The 20,061-nt window shown below is 42.1% G+C and overlaps 1 protein-coding gene across 1 annotated transcript in view; it reads right to left on the bottom strand.

The window, feature by feature from the left end:
* LOC140491660 (uncharacterized) overlaps positions 1 to 20,061 on the bottom strand; it is a 255,833-nt gene that overhangs the window by 103,070 nt on the left and 132,702 nt on the right. Inside the window, exon 10 of the mRNA XM_072590156.1 lies at positions 16,659 to 16,812. Coding sequence (XP_072446257.1) covers positions 16,659 to 16,812 — 154 coding nt within the window. The remainder of the gene's footprint in view (positions 1 to 16,658; positions 16,813 to 20,061) is intronic.

The raw sequence follows: 20,061 nt of genomic DNA on the forward strand, positions 1-20,061 counted from the left end.
TTGCCTGTAGTGTTAGGTGAAGAGGTAAATGTAGAGGAATGGGTATGGGTGGGTTGCTCTTCGGAGGGTCGGTGTGGACTTGTTGGGCCAAAAGGCCTGTTTCCACACTGTAAATAATCAAATTTAATCTAATTTGAATTCACAAAACAAAATAGATAAACCTGTAGTTCACACTGTAATAAATAAGAACGAGCTAGTGGTCATTACTGAGATGGCTGCAAGATGACCTATATTGGGACCAGAATATTGAAGGTTTTATAACATTTAGGAAGGACAAGAAGCTATGAAAGGGTGGAGGAGCAACACTATTAATTATAGATGATGTTAGCACAATAGAAAGGATGACCTAATTTCAGGAAACCAGGGTATTAAAGCAATCTGGGTAGAGATGAGGAATGGTGGAGGCAAGAGGTCACTTGTGGGAGTGTACAGGCCCTCTAGCAGTAACCACATGGTGGGACTGGGTAACAAGGAAGAAATAATGGGAGCTTGTCAGAAGGGTACTGCAATTATCAAGGGGTGGGGCCAAGAATTCTAAATTATATATAGACTGGAAAAATGAAATGGGAAAAAGTAGCTTAGATGAGGAATTCATTGAATGTTTTTGGAAAATTTCTTACACTAGCATGTCGCGGCACCAACCAGACAGCGGACTATGGAAATTTGGTTTTGACCAACAAGATAGGAATAATTACTGACTGTAGTGATTGAAACAAGGTCAGCCAGGTGGACCACATTGAATATCAGGGTGCCCTGGCTAACAGATCAAAACAGGAGTATCAGACAAACTGTCACTCTGACAGCTGACTCTGAGTGAGCTAGATCAGTGACAAGGACTTTTCATGCATAAATAAGGGATGACTTGGTGAAGGAATACCAGCCTCTATGGAGTTATTTCACTGACCTCATCATGAAAGCTTCCCTCGGTAGCAGTGATCGTAACACGATTGAATTTTACATACATTTTAAGGGGAAGTATTTTAGGTCCAAGACGACTATTTTGAATTTAAACAAGGGCAATTATGACAGCATGAAAAGAGACCAGGGACCTGCAATTTAGGCTAAGGGAAAGGCAACAGAGATACAGTAGTTTCCTCAGGTCCCTTTTAAATCTTTCCCCTCTCACTTTAAACTTATACCCTCTAGTTTTGGACTCTCCTATGTTGGGGAAACAACTTTGGCTCTTCATCTTCTCTATGCCCCTCATGATTTTATAAATCTCTATGAAACTTACCCCTCAGCCTCCGATGCTCCAGGAGAAAATGTCCCAGCTTATCTAGCCTCTCCTTTCAACTCAAACATTCCAGTCTCAGTAACATCCTTGCAATTCTTATTTGCGCCCTTTCCAATTTAATAACATCCTTCCTCTAGCAGTAATTGTATGCACTACTCCAAATGTGGCCTTATCAGTCTTGTACAGCCGTAACATGACGTGCCAACTCCAATATTCAATGCTCTAACCATTGAAGGCAAGTGTGCCAAACACCATCTTCACCAGCCTGTCTACCTGTGATGCCACTTTTAAGAAACTATGTGTCTACACCTCTAGGTCTCTCTGTTTGACACCTTCCCAGGGCCCTACCATTAACTGTGTAAGCCCTGTCCTGGATTGTCTTATCAAAATATAACACCTCGCATTTATCTGCATTAAACTTTATCTGCCAGTCCTCAGGCCATGGGCCCAATTTACCAGGACCCCATTGTACTTTTGGATAACCTTCTTAACTGTCCACTATATCACCAATTTTGTTGTCATCCACAAACTTACTGATCACATCTCCTACATTCTCATTCAAATTGTTTATATAAATGACAAACAATAGCGGACCCAGCACTGATTCTTGCCTCATACCACTAGTCACAGACCTCCAGTATAAACAACAACCCTCTGTCTCCTCCCATCAATCCAGTTGGCTGGCTCTCCCTGGATTCCATGTGATCTAACGTTACTAACTAGTCAACCATGCAGAACATTGTTGAAGATTCACATGTTATGACACACCTCTGGGGCTCATGGGATTTAAACCCAGATCTCCTGCCCAAAGGCAGGAACGATAGCGATAGGGGATTCATTACTTATGAGAACAGACAAGCATTTCTGCAGCTGCAGGCATGACTCCACTGAGTAGCTGCAGGGTATCCTGAAGGCAGAGGGTAATAAGACAGAGACCATGGTATACATTGGTACCAACAATATAAAATGAGGTATGAGGTCTTGCATCATGAATTCAGAGAACTAGGCAGTAGATTAAAAAGCAGGATCTCTAAGGTTGCAATTCTGGATTATGCCAGGTGCCACATACTACTGAGTACACAAATAGGAGAATATGGCAGATTAAATGCGTGACTCAAAAGTTGGTGCAAGAGGGAGAGTTTTTGATTTCTGGATCACTGGAATCATTTCTGGGGAATGTGGGATCTGTACAAGTGGGATGGTCTGCACATGAACCAGAATGGGCTAACATCCTTATGGTTTGGTTTGCTAGTTCTGTTGGGAAGGGTTTAAATTAGTTTAGTAGAATCAGGGGATGCAATGTGTTAGTTTAATATCAACACAGCATAACTTGCAAAAGGAATCAAAACAGAGTGAGTTCAGCCATGTGCTCTCTCAGAGAAGTAAAGCGAGGCTGGATGGCCTCTAATCCTAGGTGTATTAGAGGTAAGCAGATGAGTTAAGGGTATGCAAATATGTATAGAGCTGCAATGTTGTTGCCATCACAGAGACATGGTTGATGAAGGGACAGGTCTGACAATTTAACATTCCAGGTTATAGGATCTTCAGGCAGGACATGAGAGGGTGCAAAATGGAGGGAGTCAGAGTTGTCAAATGAGGCTTTGTGGATAGAATTCAGAAAAAAAGGGGGCAATCACACTGTTAGGAGTATGTTACAGGCCCTCAAGTGGTCAGTGGGCAATTAAGGAGTAGATATTTAAGTAAGGCTGTTGACATGGTCTCTTATGGTAGGCCCATCCAGAAGATTAAGATGCATGGGATCCATAGTGACTTGACCACTTGGATTCATAATTGGCTTACCCATAGAAGGGTAGTGGTAAAGGGTGTTTGTCAGGCTGGAGGCCCGTGACTGATCTGTACTGGGACCTCTGCTGTTTGTAATAAATATAAATTATTTGGATGAAAATGCAGATGGGTGGGTTAGTAAGTCTGCAGACAACACAAATATCAATAGAATAGTAGTTAGTGTAGAAGGTTGTCAAAGGATATAGCAGGATACAGATCAGTTGCAGATATGGGCAGAAAAATGGCAGATGGAGTTTAATCCGAGTAAATGTGAGGTGTTGCATTTTGGGAGATCAAATGTTAAGGAAAGGTATACAATTAATGGCAGTACCCTGAACAGCCTTGATGCACAGAGGGATCGTGGGGTTCAGTCCATAGCTCCCTGAAAGTGGCTACACAAGTGGATAGGGTGGTAAAGAGGGTGTATGGCATGCTCCTCTTCATTCATCAGGGAATTGAGTACAAGAGTCAGGATATCATGTTGCAGTTTTATAAAACTTTGGTAAGGCCACACTTAGAGTATCGCATTCAATTCTGGTGGCCACATTAGGAAGGATGTGGAGTCTTTGGAGAGGGTACAGAAGAGACTTACTAGAATGCTGCCTGAATTAGAGGGTAAGGAGAGGCTAGAAAAAGTCAGGTTGTTTTCTCTGGAGTGGCAGAGGCTGAGGGGAAGCTTGATAGAAGTCTATAAGATTATGACATGCATGGGTAGGGTTGACAATCAGAATCTTTTTCCTGGAGGTGAAATGTCTAATACTAGGAGGCATGCAATTAAGGTGAGGTAGAAAAGTTCAAAGGAGATACGAGGGGCAAGTTTTTTACACAGAATAGTAGGAGTGTGGAATCCACTGCCAGGATAGTGGTAGAGGCAGACATGATGAGGTGTTTAAGGGGCTTTTAGATAAGCACATGAATATGCAATGTGGGATATGGACCAAGAACAGGCAGAAGCGATTAGTTTAATTTGGCGTCATATTTGGCATAACATTGTTGGCAGAACGACTTGTTCCTGTGACATACTGTTCTATGTTCCATATGCAGGGGAAAGTGAGGACTGCAGATGCTGGAGATCCTGATGAAGGGCTTTTGCCCAAAACATCAATTTTCCTGCTCCTCAGATGCTACCTGACCTGCTGTGCTTTTCCAGCACCACTCTAATCTTGACTATGTTCCATATGCAGTCAATTCACAAAGGCATGTCAAAATAGTGGTATGGTAAATATATTAAGGAATTTCAACTACCCCGATATGAATTGGGATAATCATGCTATAAGGGGTCTAGAGGAGGCTGATTTCTTGAAATGTATACAGGAGAGCTTTTTATGTCAACATGCAGATGGTCCTACAAAGGATGATGCAATGCTAATTCTAATTCTGGAGAATGAAGCCAGATAGCTGTTCGAGGTGACAGTGAAGCAGCATTTTAGTGATAATGACCACAATGTTTTATGTTTTAAGTTTGTATTTGAAAAGGTGAAAGATGATCTACAAAAAAAGAGTTTTGAATTGGAGTAAAGCAGATTTTATTTTTAAAAAATCTGGCTAAAATAGACTGGGACCAGCTACTTGACGGTAAAGCTACAGCAAAGAACAGTGGAAAGCATTCAAAAAGTGATTGGAGTAAGTACAGACCCAATTGTTTTATTTAGGATGAAATGTAGCAGCAACAAGCCCAGATGACCCTGGAGGAGTATAAGAAATGCAGGGAGAAACTCGAGACAGCAAGTAAGAAAACAAAGAGTGTGCATTAGAAACTGCTGGCAGGCAAGATTAGGGAGAATCCCAACACAATCTACAACTGTATCGCGGGGAAGAGAATAATCAAGGAAAAGATAGGGTCTTTAGGAACAAAGGGGTCAATCCCTGTGTGAAGCCAGAGGACATTGGTAGAGTGTTAAATTAGCCTACCTTTACGGGGGGGGGGGCGGTGATGGTGCAAGTACAGAATTCGAGAAGATCGTCTATAAAGTCCTTGAGCAGAACAAGATAAGTGAGGAGATATTAGAGATTTGGCAGATTTAAAAGTGGACAAATCTCCAGGTCCAGATGAGCTATATCCCAGACTGCTGTGGGAGATAAGGTAGGGAAATACAGGGAACCACACCTAAATTTTTAAATCATCTTGGACCAGAGGAGAAATGCCAGAGGGCTGGAGGACAGCTAATGTGGTTCTATTTAAAAGGAACCTCGGGGATAACTTTTTCATGCAGAGGGTGGTGCATGTATAGAATGAGCTGCCTGAGGAAATGATGGAGGCTGACACAATTACAAAAGTTAAAAGGCATCTGGATGGGTATATGAATAAGATGGGTTAGAGGGATATGGACCAAATGCTGGCAAATAGGACTAGATTTTTCAGGGATATTTGTTTGGCTAAGGGTCTGTTTCCGTGCTGTTCATCTCTCTGACTCTATGACTTATTTTGCAAGAATAATGGTAGAGATATGTGAGGGAACTATAGTCCAGTGAGTCTAACATTAGTGGTAGGGAAACAATTGGAGAAAATAGGAAGGAGAAAATTCATCTCTGTTGAGAGATACAAGGCATGATCAGGGACAGTCAGTATGGCTTTGTCAGATGAAGATCATGCCTAACAAATCTGGTTGAATTTTTCAAGGAGGTGACCAAGTATTTGGATGAGTGCAGGGCAACTCATGCAGCTTATATGGATTTCAGCAAGGCCTTTAACAAGGTCCCACAGGGAAATTGATAAAGAAGGTAAAAGCACATGGGTAAGTTGGCAAATTGAATTCAAAACTGGCTACTTACAGGAGACACAGGGTGGTGGTAGAAAGCTATTTGTGTGGCTGGAGGCTGGTGTCCAATGGTGTACAACAAGAATCAGTGCTGGTCCCTTATAGATTGTGATATTTATAAATGATTTAGATGAAAACATGGGAGGAATGATAAGTAGATTTGCCGTTGATACGAAGATTGGCGAGATTGTTGACAGTTAGGAGAAATGTGTAAGATTACAGGAGGATATAAACGGATTGGTTAGACAAGACCTTCCAAACCCACACCACTTCTATCTAGAAGGATAAGGGCAGCAAATACATGAACATGACCACCTGCAAGTGCTCCTCCAAGCCACTCACCATCCTGATTTGGAAATATCTTGCCATTCCTTTACCGTCACTCTGTCAAAATCCTGGAATTCTCTCCCTGAGGGCATTGTGAATTAACCTATAGCACACAGACTGCTCGGGTTCAAGAAGGCAGCTCACCACCACCTTCTCAAGGGCAACTACGGACAGGCAATAAATACTGGCAAGCCAACGATGCCCACATCCCACAAGTGAATAATTGTTTTTTTAAGAACCAGTGGAAGATGATTTTTTTTAACCCTGATAAATCTGTTGTGATGCACTTTGGAACTGAATGACAAGACACTGGGACATTCAGATGAACAGACATCTTGTCCACAGATCCCTAAAGGTATCAGGGCATGTTAATAGGGCAGTTAAGAAGGCATATGGAATGCTTGCTGTTATCAGTCATGGCATAGACCCCAAGACCAGGACGGTCACGTTGGAGCTGTGCAGGAACTTGTTTCGGCCACAGTTGGAGTACTGTGTCACCACGCTGTAGGAAGGATATGGTTGCATTGGAGGGGGTGCAAAGTTGACTCACCAGCAGGTTGCCTGCGATGGAGTATTTCAGCTTGAGTTATTTTTCTTTACAGCAGAAAAGGTTGAGAGGCTCATGGTAGAGATTAACAAGATGAGAAAGGGCATTGTCAGGGTGAACAGAAAATAGCTATAAAACAGTCAAGTTGTCAATAAGAAGGAGATACAAGTTTAAAGTGAAAGGCAGGAGTGGATTTGAGGAAAACACATTTTCACTAGAAGGTAGTGAATGTCTGAAATATAGGGGATGTAGTTGAGATAGGAAACCTCACAATCTTTAAAAAGTTTGTGGATGAACACTTGGAATGCACATTCAAAGCTATGGGTCTAATATGGGAAAGTGGAACCATTATGATTGGAATATACTTTTGGCAATTCAATTCAATGTCTAAAGAGCCTCTCCTCTACGATATGATTCCATGAAAGTAGGGACATTACTGCTGTGATTGTGTGTGTGTTGTAATAACTGTCCTCTGGGTTTTGAATGAATTAATAAACCTTACTTTGTTTTCACCTTGAGGAATTTGCTACATGTCATTTTAAAATTAGATTTCAGAAACAAAGGCTTTAGGAAATACATCACTAGCTATTTCAAAATGAGAAAATAAACATCTGCTTATGGACAGAAGAAGACCATAAAATAATTAATTTCACTTCTCACTCTTGTCCATAACACAGACAAGGATTTGCTTGATATTACAGAGGTGGAAACAAAGTTGCAGATGTGTAGTTAGACGTTTATCTTCAGGTCAACAATGATTCTAGGATTCTGCACAGCCTCAGAGGTCATGAATTGGGAGGTAGGGAATGGAGTATGTACTGGGGGCAGAAGGCAATGAATTCTGTCTTCCCAATGTTTAGTTTGAGGAATTTTATGCTCATCCAATACTGATTTCTGATAATTTCACAATAATGGAGGGTTTGACAAAGGTGCTGGTGTGGTGAAGATGGGTGTAAGTATCATACATGCAAAAACTGGCACTGTTTTCAGATGATGTCACCTGTGGGTGAGAGATAGATGAAAAGTAGGAGCTGGTCAAGGATAGATACCTGAGAACACTAGAGAGAACAATAAGCCATCGCTAAAGAAGTAATATTATACAAACTAATAGGGCTAAAGGCATATAAGTCCCCAGCCCTGATGGCTTACAAGGATCCTAGGATCCTAAAAGAGGTAACTACAGAGATTATGGATGCATTGATTGTAAGTTTCCAAAAATCATTGCATTCTGGAAAAGTGTCAGAGGATTGTGACACTAATGTGACACTCCCATTCAAAAATGTAGTGAAGCAAAAGTGGGTAGCTATAGGTCGATTAGCCTAACATCCATGTTGGAAATATCTTGGAATCCATTATTAAGGAAATAATAATATATCATTTAAAAATTCAAACCTAATCAAGTAGAGTTAGCATTGCTTCATGAAAGAGAAATCGTGTCTGACTAATTTAATAGAGTTTTTCAAGGAAATCTCAACTTGAGCGAATAAAAGGGAACCAGTAGATATGTCTTATTTGGACAAGGTACGTATTAGAAGTAGCATATTGGAATGGATGGAGAATTGACTTACGAGCAGGATTTAGCGAGTAAGGATAAAGGATTTTTTTCAGGTTGGCAACTTGTGACCAGTGGGGTTCCACAGGGATCATTATTGGGACTGCTTACAATATATGTTAATAACTTGGATGAAGGAAATGAATGTACTGTAGTCAAATTTGCAGACAGCACAAAAATAGGTAGAAAGGCAGGTTGTGAGAGCCATACAAACAATTTACAGAGGGATATTTATATATTGAGCAAGTGGGCAATAAGTTGCCAAATGGAGAATAATGTTAGAAAATGCAACTTATTAATTTTGGAAGAGAGAACAAAAGAACAGAATATTATTTAAATTGAGAAAAACTGCATAAAGCTGCAACACAAAGGGCCTTGGGGATACTTGTGCACAAAACACAGGAAGTTATCACTTGGATGAAGTAGATAATCAGGATTGATAATGGAATGTTGGCTCTTATTTCAAGGGGGTTACAGTATAAGAGTAGGGAATTCTTATTGTCATTGTACAAGGTGCTGGTAAGATCACACCTGGAGTACTGTGAGTAGTTTTGGTCTCATTATTTAAGGGGGAAAGTGAGGCCTGCAGATGCTGGAGATCAGAGTTGAAGAATATGGTGCTGGAAAAGCACAGCCGGTCAGGCAATATCTCAGGAGCAGGACAGTCGACGTTTCGAGCATAAGCTCTTCATCAGGAATGATGGGGTGGCCGAAGGGGACTGAGTGATAAATGGGAGGCGGGGGTGGGGGTGGGGGAAAGGTAGCTGGGAATGCGATAAGTAGATGAAGGTGGGCGTAAAGGCGATAGGTCGGAGAGAAGGGTGGAGCGGATAGGTGTGAAGGAAGATGGACAAGTAGGACAGTTCAAGAGGGGTGTGCTGAGCTGGAAGGTTGGATCTAGGATAAGGTCAGGGGAAGGAGAAATGGAATAACTGGTGAAATCCACATTGATCCTTTGTGGTTGGAGGGTCCCAAGGTGGAAGATGAGGCATTCTTCCTCCAGATGTCGGGTGGCTAGAGTTTGGCGGTGGACAAGGCCCAGGACTTGCATGTCCTTGGCAGGGTGGGGGGGGTTATAGTGTTTGGCCATTAGGCGGTGGGGGTCTTTAGTGTATGTGTCCCAGAGATGTTCTCTGAAACGTTCCGTAAGTTGGCATCCTGTCTCCCCAATTTTTAACTTTGTCTCCCCAATATGGAGGAGGGGCCACCCTCTCATTCCTGATGAAGAGCTTATGGTCGAAACGTCAACTCTCCAGCTCCTCAGATGCTGCCTGACTGGCTGTGCTTTTCCAGCACCATACTCTTCGACTCCCATTATTTAAGGAAAGGTATTGTTCATTGGAGGCAATTCAGAGAAGCTTCACTAGGACGATCCCAGGTATGGAGAGATTGTTTTATGAACTAAACAGATTGGGACTCTACTCTCTGGAGTTTAAAAGAATGAGAGATGATCTCATTAAAACATATAGAGTGCTTAAAGGGCTTGACAGGGTAAATGCTGAGAAGATGTTTCTCCTCATGGGGAGTCTAGGACCAGAGGGCATTGTCATAGAGTCATTAAAATGTACAGTACTGCAACAGGCCTTTTGAACACATACTTTGGCTCTGTCTTCACAAAAGTGGACACAAGTCAGATACCAGAAATGTTGTAGAATGCAAAATTTAGTGAGAGGGAAGAACTGAGGGAAATCAATATTAGTAGAGAAATGGTGCTAGGAAAATTGAGGGGATCGAAGGTGGATAAATTCCCCAGAGCCTGTTAATCTACATCCCAGAGTACTTAAGGAAGTGGCTCTGGAAATTATGGATGCATTGGTGGTCATTTTCTAGGATTCTATAGACTCTGGAAGAGTCCATGCAGATTGGAGGGTAGCTAATGTTAATCTAATATTTAAAAAGTGGGATAGAGAGAAACCAGGGAATTAGAGACCAGTAAGCCTAACATTGATAGTGGGAAAAATTCTCGAATCCATTATCAAGGACTTTATAGAAGAGCATTTAGAAAGCAGTAGCAGAATCAGACAGAGTCAGCATGGATTTATGAAGGGGAAAGCATGGTTGACAAATTTGTTGGAATTCTATAAAGATGTCACTAATAGAGTTGACAAGGTGGAGCTCGTCGATATGGTATATTTGGACTTTCAGAAAGTGTTTGACAAAGTCCTGCATAGGTGATTGTTGTGCAAGATTAAAGTGCTTGGGATTGGGGGAAGTATATTGAGATGGATAGAAAACTGGCTGGTAGAGAGGAAACAAAGAGTAGGAATTATTGGGTCATTTTCAAATTGGCAGGCAGTAACTAGTGATGTGCCACAGGGATTGGTGATAGGACCCCAGCTATTCACAATATGTATTAATGTTTGGACGAGGTAACAAAATGTAATATCTCAAAGTTTGCAAGTTGAGTGGAAGGGTGAATTGTGACAATGATACAGAGATCCTTCAGCATGATCTGGACAGGTTGGGTGAGTGGGCAAATCAATTGCAGAGGCAGTATAATTTGGATAAATGTGAGGTTATTCACTTTGGAAGCAAAAACAAGAAGGCAGATTACTACTTGAATGGCTGTAAATTGGGAGAGGGGAGTGTGTGGCCGGACCTGGGTGTCATAGAACATAGTACAATACAGCGCAGAACAAGTTCTTCGGCCCTCAATGTTGCGCCGACCTGTGAACTATTCTCAGCTCATCCCCCTACACTATCCCATCATCATCCATGCACTTATCCAAGGATTGTTTAAATCTCCCTAATGTGGCTGAGTTGACTACATTAGCAGGTAGGGCTTTTCATGCCCTTACCACTCTCTGCATAAAGAACCTGCCTCTGACATCTGCTTTAAATCTATGACCCCTCAATTTGTAGTTATGCCCCCTCGTACAAGCTGATGCCATTATCCTAGGAAAAAGAATTTCACTGTCCATCCTATCTAATCCTCTGATCATCTTGTATGTCTCTATCAAATCCCCTCTTAGCCTTCTTCTTCCCAATGAGAACAGACCCAGGTCTCTCAGCCTTTCCTCATAAGACCTTCGCTCCAGACCAGGCAACATCCTGGTAAATCTCCTCTGCACCTTTTCCAATGCTTCCACATCCTTCCCAAAATATGGCTACCAGAACTGTACACAATATTCCAAGTGTGGCCGCACTAGCCTTTTGTATAGTCGCAGCATGATATTGCGACCCCGGAACTTAATCCCTTAACAGCACTATCAACCTGGGTGGCAACTTTCAGGGATCTATGTACATGGACTCCAGGATCCCTCTGCACATCTAAACTACCAAGAATCTTTCCATTGACCCAGTATTCTGCCTTCCTGTTATTCTTCCCAAAGTGCATCACTTCACATTTAGCTGCATTGAACTCCATTTGCCACCTCTCAGCCCAATTCTGCAGTTTATCCAAGTCCCCCTGCAACCTGTAATATTCTTCCACACTGTCCACTATTCCAACGACTTTAATGTTGTCTGCAAATTTACTAATCCATCCACCTATGCCTGCGTCTAAGTCATTTATAAAAATAACAAACAGCTGTGGTCCCAAAACAGATCCTTGTGGCACACCACTAGTAACTGGACTCCAGGCTGAATATTTTCCATCAACCACCACTCACTGCCTTCCTACAGAAAGCCAGTTTCCAGTCCAAACTGCTAAATCACCCTCAATGCCATGCCTCTGCATTTTCTCCAACAGCCTACCATGTGGAACCTTATCAAAGGCTTTACTGAAATCCATGTATGCCACATCAACTGCCCTACCCTCATCTACATACTTGGTCACCTTCTCAAAAAACTCAATGAGGTTTGTGAGACACAATCTGCCCTTTACAAAACTATGTTGACTGTCTGAAATCAAATTGTTGCTTGCTAGATGATTATAAATCTTATCTCTTGTAATCCTTTCCAAAACCTTTCCTACAACAGAAGTAAGGCTCACTGGTCTATAATTACCTGGGTCATCTCTACTGCCCTTCTTGAACAAGGGCACAACATTTGCAATCCTCCAGTCCTCTGGTACTAAACCTGTAGACAATGACGACTCAAATATCAAAGCCAAAGGCTCTGCTATCTCCTCTCTCGCTTCCCAGAGAATCCTTGTGCACCAGTCACTGAAGGTGGGAAAGAAATGGGCAGCAGGTTATAAAGAAGGCAAAGGGTATGTTGGCCTTCATTGTGAGAGGTTTCCAGAACAGGATCAGGGATTTTTTTGCTGCAGTCATACAGGGCCTTGATGAGGCTATACCTAGAATACTGTGTGCAATTTGTTCTCCTTTTCTGAGGAAGGATACTCTTGATCTTGAGGTAGTGCAGCAAAGGTTTGCCAGGCTGATTTTAGGGATGGCGGGACTGACATATGAGGAGAGATAGGTAAAAACAATGACGGCAGATGCTGGAAACCAGAGTCTAGATTAGAGTGGTGCTGGAAAAGCACAGCAGTTCAGGCAGCATCTGAGGAGCAGTAAAATCGACGTTTCGGGCAAAAGCCCTTCATCAGGAATAACTGTATGAGGAGAGATGGACTAGGAAATATTTTCGCTGGAGTTCAGATGAGTGAGGGGAGATCTCATAGAGACTTATAAAATTGTAACAGTACTAGACAGGGTAGATGCAGGGAGGATGTTCTCAATGGTGGTTGCATGCAGAACCAGGGATCATAGTCTGAGGATTCGGGGTAGACCATTTAGGATGGAGATGTGGAGACATTTCTTCACCCAAAGAGCGGTGAGCCTGTGGAATTCATTACCACAGGAAGTAATTGATGCCAAAACATTGAATGTATTCAAGAGGCGGCTAGATATAGCATTTGGGGAGATTGGAATGGAAAGTTATGGGGAAAATCAGAGGGTTAGATAGGGTGGACAGGGAAAGCCTTTTTCCAAGTATGGGAACGGCAAACACAAGGGGACACAACTTTAAAGTGAGGGGCGATAGGTATAAGACAGATGTCAGAGATAGTTTCTTTACTCAGAGAGTAGTAAGGATATGGAATGCTTTGCCTGCAACGGTAGTAGATTCGCCAAGTTTAAGTGCATTTAAGTCGTCATTGGACAGGGTATATGGACGTACATGGAGTAGTGTAGTTGAGATGGGCTTCAGATTAGTATGACAGGGCGGCGCAACATCGAGAGCCGAAGGGCCTGTACTGCGCTGTAATGTTCTATGTTCTATAAAAATCAGCTACTGAGTTGGACAATCAGTCATGATCGTGATGAATGGCAGAGCTGGCTCAAAGGGCTGAATTAGCTCCTCCTGCTCCTATCTGCTGTTTCTAAGACCCAATTCATCCATGTTGATCAGATATCCTAAATTAATCTCGTCCCATTTACCAGCATTTAGCCCATTTTCTTCTAAACCCTTCCTATTCATAAACCCTTCCAGAGGCCTTTTAAATGTTGCAATTATACCAGCCTCCAGTACTTGTTCAGGCAGGATATTCTATAAACGCACCACCCTCTGTGTGGAAAAGTTGCCCCTTAGGTCCCTTTTAAATCTTTCCCTTCTCACCTGAAACCTATGCCCTCTAGTTTTGGACTACCCTACCCTGGGGAAAAGACCTTTACTATTCACCCTATTAATGACCCTCATGATTTTATAAGCCTCTATAAGGTCACCCTTCAGTGTTTGACGCTTCAGAAAAATAGCCCCAGTCTATTCAGCCTCTCCCTATAACTCAAAACCTCCAAACCTGGCAATATCCTTGTAAATGAATTTTGAGATTTGCAGCTCAGGTTGAGGTTCTGCATGTGGATTTGTTCACGGAACTGGAAGGTTCGGTTTCAGACATTTTGTCACCATACTACGTAACATCATCAGTGAACCTCCGGTGGTATGGCCCACTTTTTCTTTATGTTTACGTTTCCTTGTATCGCTGATGTCATTTCCTGAGGTGACATCATTTCCTGTTCTTTTTCCCAGGGGTGGTAAATAGGATCCAAGTCAATGTGTTTGTTGATAGAATTCCAGTTGGAATGCCATGCTTCTAGGAATTCTCACGTGTATCTCTGTTTGGCTTGTCCTAGATTGGATGTGTTGTCCCAGTTGAAGTGGTGTCCTTTCTTATCTGTATGTAAAGATAGTAGTGAGAGTGGGTCATGTCTTTTTGCGGCTAGTTGATGTTCATGAATCCTTGTGGCTCGTTTTCTGCCTGTTTATCCACAGTAGCGTTTGTTACACTTCTTGCAAGGTATTTTGTAAATGACATTAGTTTTGCTTGTTGTCTGTATAGGCTCCTGCAAGTTCATTAGCTGCTGTTTTAGTGTGTCGTTGGGTTTATGGGATACCATAATGCCAAGAGGTCTGAGCAGTCTGGCAGTCATTTCTGAGATGTGTTTGATGTAGGGGAGAGTGGCTAGGGTTTCTGGACATGTTTTGTCCACTTGCTTGGGTTTGTTCCTGAGACATCTGCGGACTGTGTTCATTGGGTGCCTGTTCTTTTTGAATACACTGTATAGGTGATTTTCCTCTGCTCTTTGTTGTTCCTCTGTGCTGCAATGTGTGGTGGCTCATTGAAATCATGTTCACATGCAGCTTTGTTTGTGAATGTTGGCATGATTGCTTCTGTAGTTCAATATTTGGTCCGTATGTGCTGTTTTCCTGTAGATTCTGGTTTCATGTTCCTCATTGGCTGTTCGCTCCACTGCGACATCTAGGAATGGCAGTTTGTTGTTGTTTTCCTCCTCTTTTGTGAATTTTATGCCAGGAAGGGTATTATTGATGGCCTTGAAGGTTTCCTCTAATTTGTTTCGTTTAATGATGACAAAGGTGTCATCCATGTAGCAGACCCAAAGTTTGGTTTGGATGGTTGGCAGTGCTGCTTGTTCGAGTCTCTGCCTTACTGCCTCTGCTAAGAACCCTGATATTGGAGATCCCATTAGTGTTCCGTTGGTTTGTCTGTAGGTTTTGTTGTTGAAGGTGAAGTGGGTGGTAAGGCATAGGTTCACTACTTTGACGGCATTGTCCTTGCTGATGAAATTAGTGGTGTTTGGTGTATGTGCCTTTGGTTCTTCTAATAGTGTAGTCAGTGTTTCCTTGGCCAGGTTGATGTTAATGGATGTGAACAGGGCTGTTACGTCAAAGGAGACCATTATTTCATCCTCTTCTATCTTGGTGTTTTTGATGATCTTCAGGAATTCTTGGTTGGAGTGGATGGAGTGGCATGAGTTTTGTACTAAGTATTTTGGTCTTTGGTGTAACTCCTTCGCTAATCTGTAAATTGGCATTCCAGGTCGCGAGACTAGGGGTTTGTGAATTTTGGGTAATCCATAGAAGCATGGTGTGTTGGATCCATCTGGTTTCATTTTTTGGAAGTTGGTCTTACTTAATTCTCCAGATTTCTGAACAGAATCCGCCAATTTCTTAACAAGAAACCTAACAGGCAGACAAAACATGTCCAGAAACCCTAGCCGCTCTCCCCTATATCAAGGACATTTTGGAAATGACTACCAGACTTTTCAGACCTCTTGGCATCATGGTAGCCCACAAACCCACCAAAATACTAAAACAGCAGCTAACAAACGTAAAAGACCCTATCGAAACAACAAGCAAAACTAATGTCATTTACAAAATACCTTGCAAGAACTGTAACAAACACTACATTGGACAAACAGCAGAAAACTAGCCACCAGGATACATAAACATCAAACTAGCTGCAAAAAGACATGACCCACTCTCACTAGTATCTTTACATATAGATGAGGAAGGACACCACTTCATTTGGGACAACACATCCAATCTAGGACAAGCCAAATAGAGTCATGCGCGAGAATTCCTAGAAGCATGGCATTCCAACCGGTTCTCTATCAACAAACACATTGACTTGGATCCCGTTTACCATCCCCTGAGAGAAAAACAGGAAATTACATCACCTCAGGAAATGACATCACCAATCCAAACAAACCTAAGCACATAAATAAAAAGTGGGCCATACCACCAGTGCTTCATCCAGAGACTCACTGATGATGTTACCTAGTATTGGTTACAAAACGTCTGAAACCAAACCTTCCAGCTCAGCGAGCAAACTTACATCAAGATCCTTGTAAATCTTTTCTGAACCAACACCTATAATCAATGCACTGTCCAGTCTCAGAATAAAGGAGCACCAATTTGAGATTGAGATGAGAAGGAATTTCTTCTCACAGACGATTGAGAGTCTTTGGAATTCTTTGCCAGAGAACTGTGGGGGCAGAGTCCTTGTGTATGTTTAAGTCAGATATAGTCTTTGACCATTTGGAGATTCACGGATTATGGGAAAAGGGGAGCAAAGTAGACATGAGGAATGTTGGATCAGCCATGATCCTGTTGAGTGGTGAACCAGGCACAAGGGCTGAACAGTTTACTCCTGTTCCTATTTCTTCAGGTCTTCTCATGCAATTTGTAACATCTGTTACATGCATACAAAGCATTGTTTTGATTAGTGAAATCTGACACAATGATTATATAAAGGCCATGGAAACTCACCCTCCATTGGATCCAGCAGTGAACATACTCCATTGTTCTCTTTGTTTAATCTCTTGTAGAGGTTTGTGTAGAAATGTTGCTTAATTACTTTCTGGAACTGCTGAATCGTTAGTGCAGGAGCTTGAGATTTCAACAGTGTATCCACCTCACCTGGCTGAAGAAGAAACTGGTTATTTTCCAGGGTCATAGAGGTCCAGAACACAGAAAGAGGCCTTTTGACCCATGAAGTCTGCTGCAATCAAAAGAACCACCAAATTATTCTAATTCCAATTTCTAGTACTTGGCTCAGAGCTTTGTATGCCTTGGCATTGTAATTGCACATCTAAATACTTCTTAAACATTATGAGACTTCTGCTTCTACCTCCTTACAGGCAATGAGTTCCAGATTTCCACCATGCTTTGAACGAAAACATTTTTCCTCCCATCCCCTCCAAACCTCCTGCCCCTTACCTAAAATCTATGCCCCCTTGTTATTGATCCCTCCATCAACAGGAAAAGTTTCTACCTGTTTAACCTGTCTATGCCCTCCATAGTTTTATGCATCTCAATCATGTCCTCAGTCTCTCGTGCTCTAAGAAAAACAATCCCAATCTAATCTCTCTCTATAACTATAACTCACTAGCCCAGGCAACATCCTGGTCAATCTCTGCACCCTCTCTAGTATAATCAACATCTCTCCTAAAATCTGGATTGTAGAAATGCACACAATGTTCTTGTTGTGGCCTAACCACATTTTTTATACAGTTCCAGTATAGCTTCCCTGCTCTTAAACTCTGTGCCTCAGCTAATAAAGGCAACTATACCACATGCCTTCTTAACTGGTTTATCTACTTATCCTGTTAAGATACCAGTGGACATGCACTCCCAAAGCTCTTCTGATCCTTCATGTTTCCCAGGGTCCTATCATTCATCATGTATTCCCTTTCCTTGTATGTTCTGCTGGTGTGTATCACCTCACACTTATATGAATTGAATTCTGTTTGTCACTGATCACCCAATCTGCCTAGTTAGTCTACGTCCTTGTAATCTAAGGCTATCCTCACTATTTACCAACTCATTAATTTTCGTGTCATTCACGAATTGATCAACGTTCTGCATTCTTAGATAATAATGTTCCCTTTGGAAAAAGTGGGGTCTAGAGATCAGAATCGAGAGTGTATTGCTGGAAAAGCACAGCAAGCCAGGCAGCATCTGAGGAGGAGGAGAATCGACATTTTGGGCCGGAGCCCTTTATCAGGAATGGGGCTGGGAGCCTTGGGGGTGGAGAGATAAAGTGGGAAGGGGTTGGGGCTGGGGAGAAAGGAGGTAAGAGTGCAATAGGTGGATGGAGGTGGGGGTAAAGGTGATAGGTCAGAGAGGAGGGTGGAGTGGATAGGTGGGAAGGAAGATTGACAGATGGAACAGGTCATGAGGATGGTGTTCTTTGGAACCCCACTGGACACAGATTTCCAATCTTAAGAACATCCCTCAACCATCACCCTTTATTTCCTGCCACTCAGCCAATTAAAAATTAGCTGAATTTCTTTGGATCCCATGGTCTTACCTTTGCTATCAGACACACATGTGAGACTTATCAAAAGTCTTGCTGAAGTACAAGTTGACTGTGTTGAATTCATTACCATCTTCTACACACCTAGTCACCTCTTCAAGAAAATTCAATCAATGTGGTCAGACATGATGTCCCCTTAACAAAACAATACTGACTGTTCTTGATTAATCACAACCTCTCCAAGTGCAGATTAACGCTGTCCCTCAGAATTGTTTCCAACAGTTTCCTCACTGCTGAGGTTAGACTGATAGGCCTGTGGTTTTCCGGTTTATCCCTCACTCCCTTCATGAATTACTGTACCACATTGTCTGTCATCCAGTCCTCTGGCACCTCGAATTGAAATTTATTGCTAGCATCCCTACTATTTCCTCCCTTGCCTGGGATACATTTTATCTGACCCAGAAGATTAATCTATTTTTAAGCCTGTCAGTTCACTCAGAACCACCTCTCTCTGTCTATGCTAATTTCTTTATGTACATCACAGTCCTCCATGATTTCTGTACACACATCATCACTCTCACGAGTGAACACCATCACAAATTATTCATTTCGAACCTTACCTATGTTCACTGGCTCCAGACGCAAATACCCACTGTGGCCTTTCATGTTTCCCTAGTTATGATTTCACTCTTAAAAGCCTTATAAAATAGCTTCGTATTTTCCTTTATTTTACCTGCCATTATTCTTTCATGCTCCCTTTAGGCTCTCCTAATTTTCTTTTCAGGTTTCCCTTTGGATATTCTGTACTCCTTTTGGGTTTCTGCTGTTTTGAGCCCTTGGTATTGCTCTAAGCCTCCTCTTTTCTCTTTTCCAATCCTGTGTATCCCTCGACATCCGGGGTTCACAGGATTTGATGGTCCCACCCTTTATCTTTATTGGAACATATTGGTTCTGTACTCTCCATATTTCCTTTTGAACACATCCCATTGCTCTGACACAGATTTACCTAAAGGTATCTGCTCCTAGTTCACTCTGGTCAAATCATATTTGATCTCAGAAATCAAATGTTACAACACACAAGGGGTAATTTGGCCCATCTTGCCTATAAGAACCCAAAGTTACTTTGATGCCCTTTCTAATTCCACAATCCTGCATTCAATCCATTGCCCTGCAGTTTACTGCACTTAAATGCAGATTCAGGTACTTCTTGATAGAGTTTAGGGTCTCTGCCTCAACCACCAACTCAGACAACAAATTCCAGATACCCACCACTTCCAAGATACTCAGTTTGTCCCCTCTGCCATGTCATTTAATCTATGCCCTTTGGTTTTTGAACTCCCTGCCAAGGGTAACAGGTTCCTCCTATCTCTACCACTCACAGTTTCATATACCCTTCAGCCCTCTCTGTTTCGAGGAAAACCTAAAGTAAATCTTCTCTGCACTCTCTCCACAGGAGTTAATGTCCTTCCTGTAATGTGGTGACCAGAACTACACATAAATACTCCAGTTGTGGCCTCACTAGTGGCTTCTACCATTTCATAATTATATCCCTACTTTTGTATTCTATGCCTCTGTCAATGAAGGCCAGCATTCTATATGCCTTCTTTACAACCTTATCTATTTGTATTGCTACCTTTAGAGACCTGTGCACTTGCAAACCAAGATCCCCCACTTCATCTATTCCTCTCAGTATATTGTGTATTCTCTTTTTCTGCTTGACCTCCCTAAATGCATTACCTCATACTTTTCAGAGCTGAACTCTATCTGCCATTTTCCTGCCCACTTGATCAATACATCTATTTCATTTTGGAGATTACAGCTATTCTCTACACTATTCACGACATGGCCAATTCTTGTGTTGTTCATAAATTTCCCAATTGTACACCCCACATTCAAGTCCAAATTGTTAATGTA

The sequence above is a fragment of the Chiloscyllium punctatum genome, chromosome 19 (assembly GCF_047496795.1).
Source record: "Chiloscyllium punctatum isolate Juve2018m chromosome 19, sChiPun1.3, whole genome shotgun sequence".
Classification (NCBI taxonomy): Eukaryota; Metazoa; Chordata; class Chondrichthyes; order Orectolobiformes; family Hemiscylliidae; genus Chiloscyllium; species Chiloscyllium punctatum.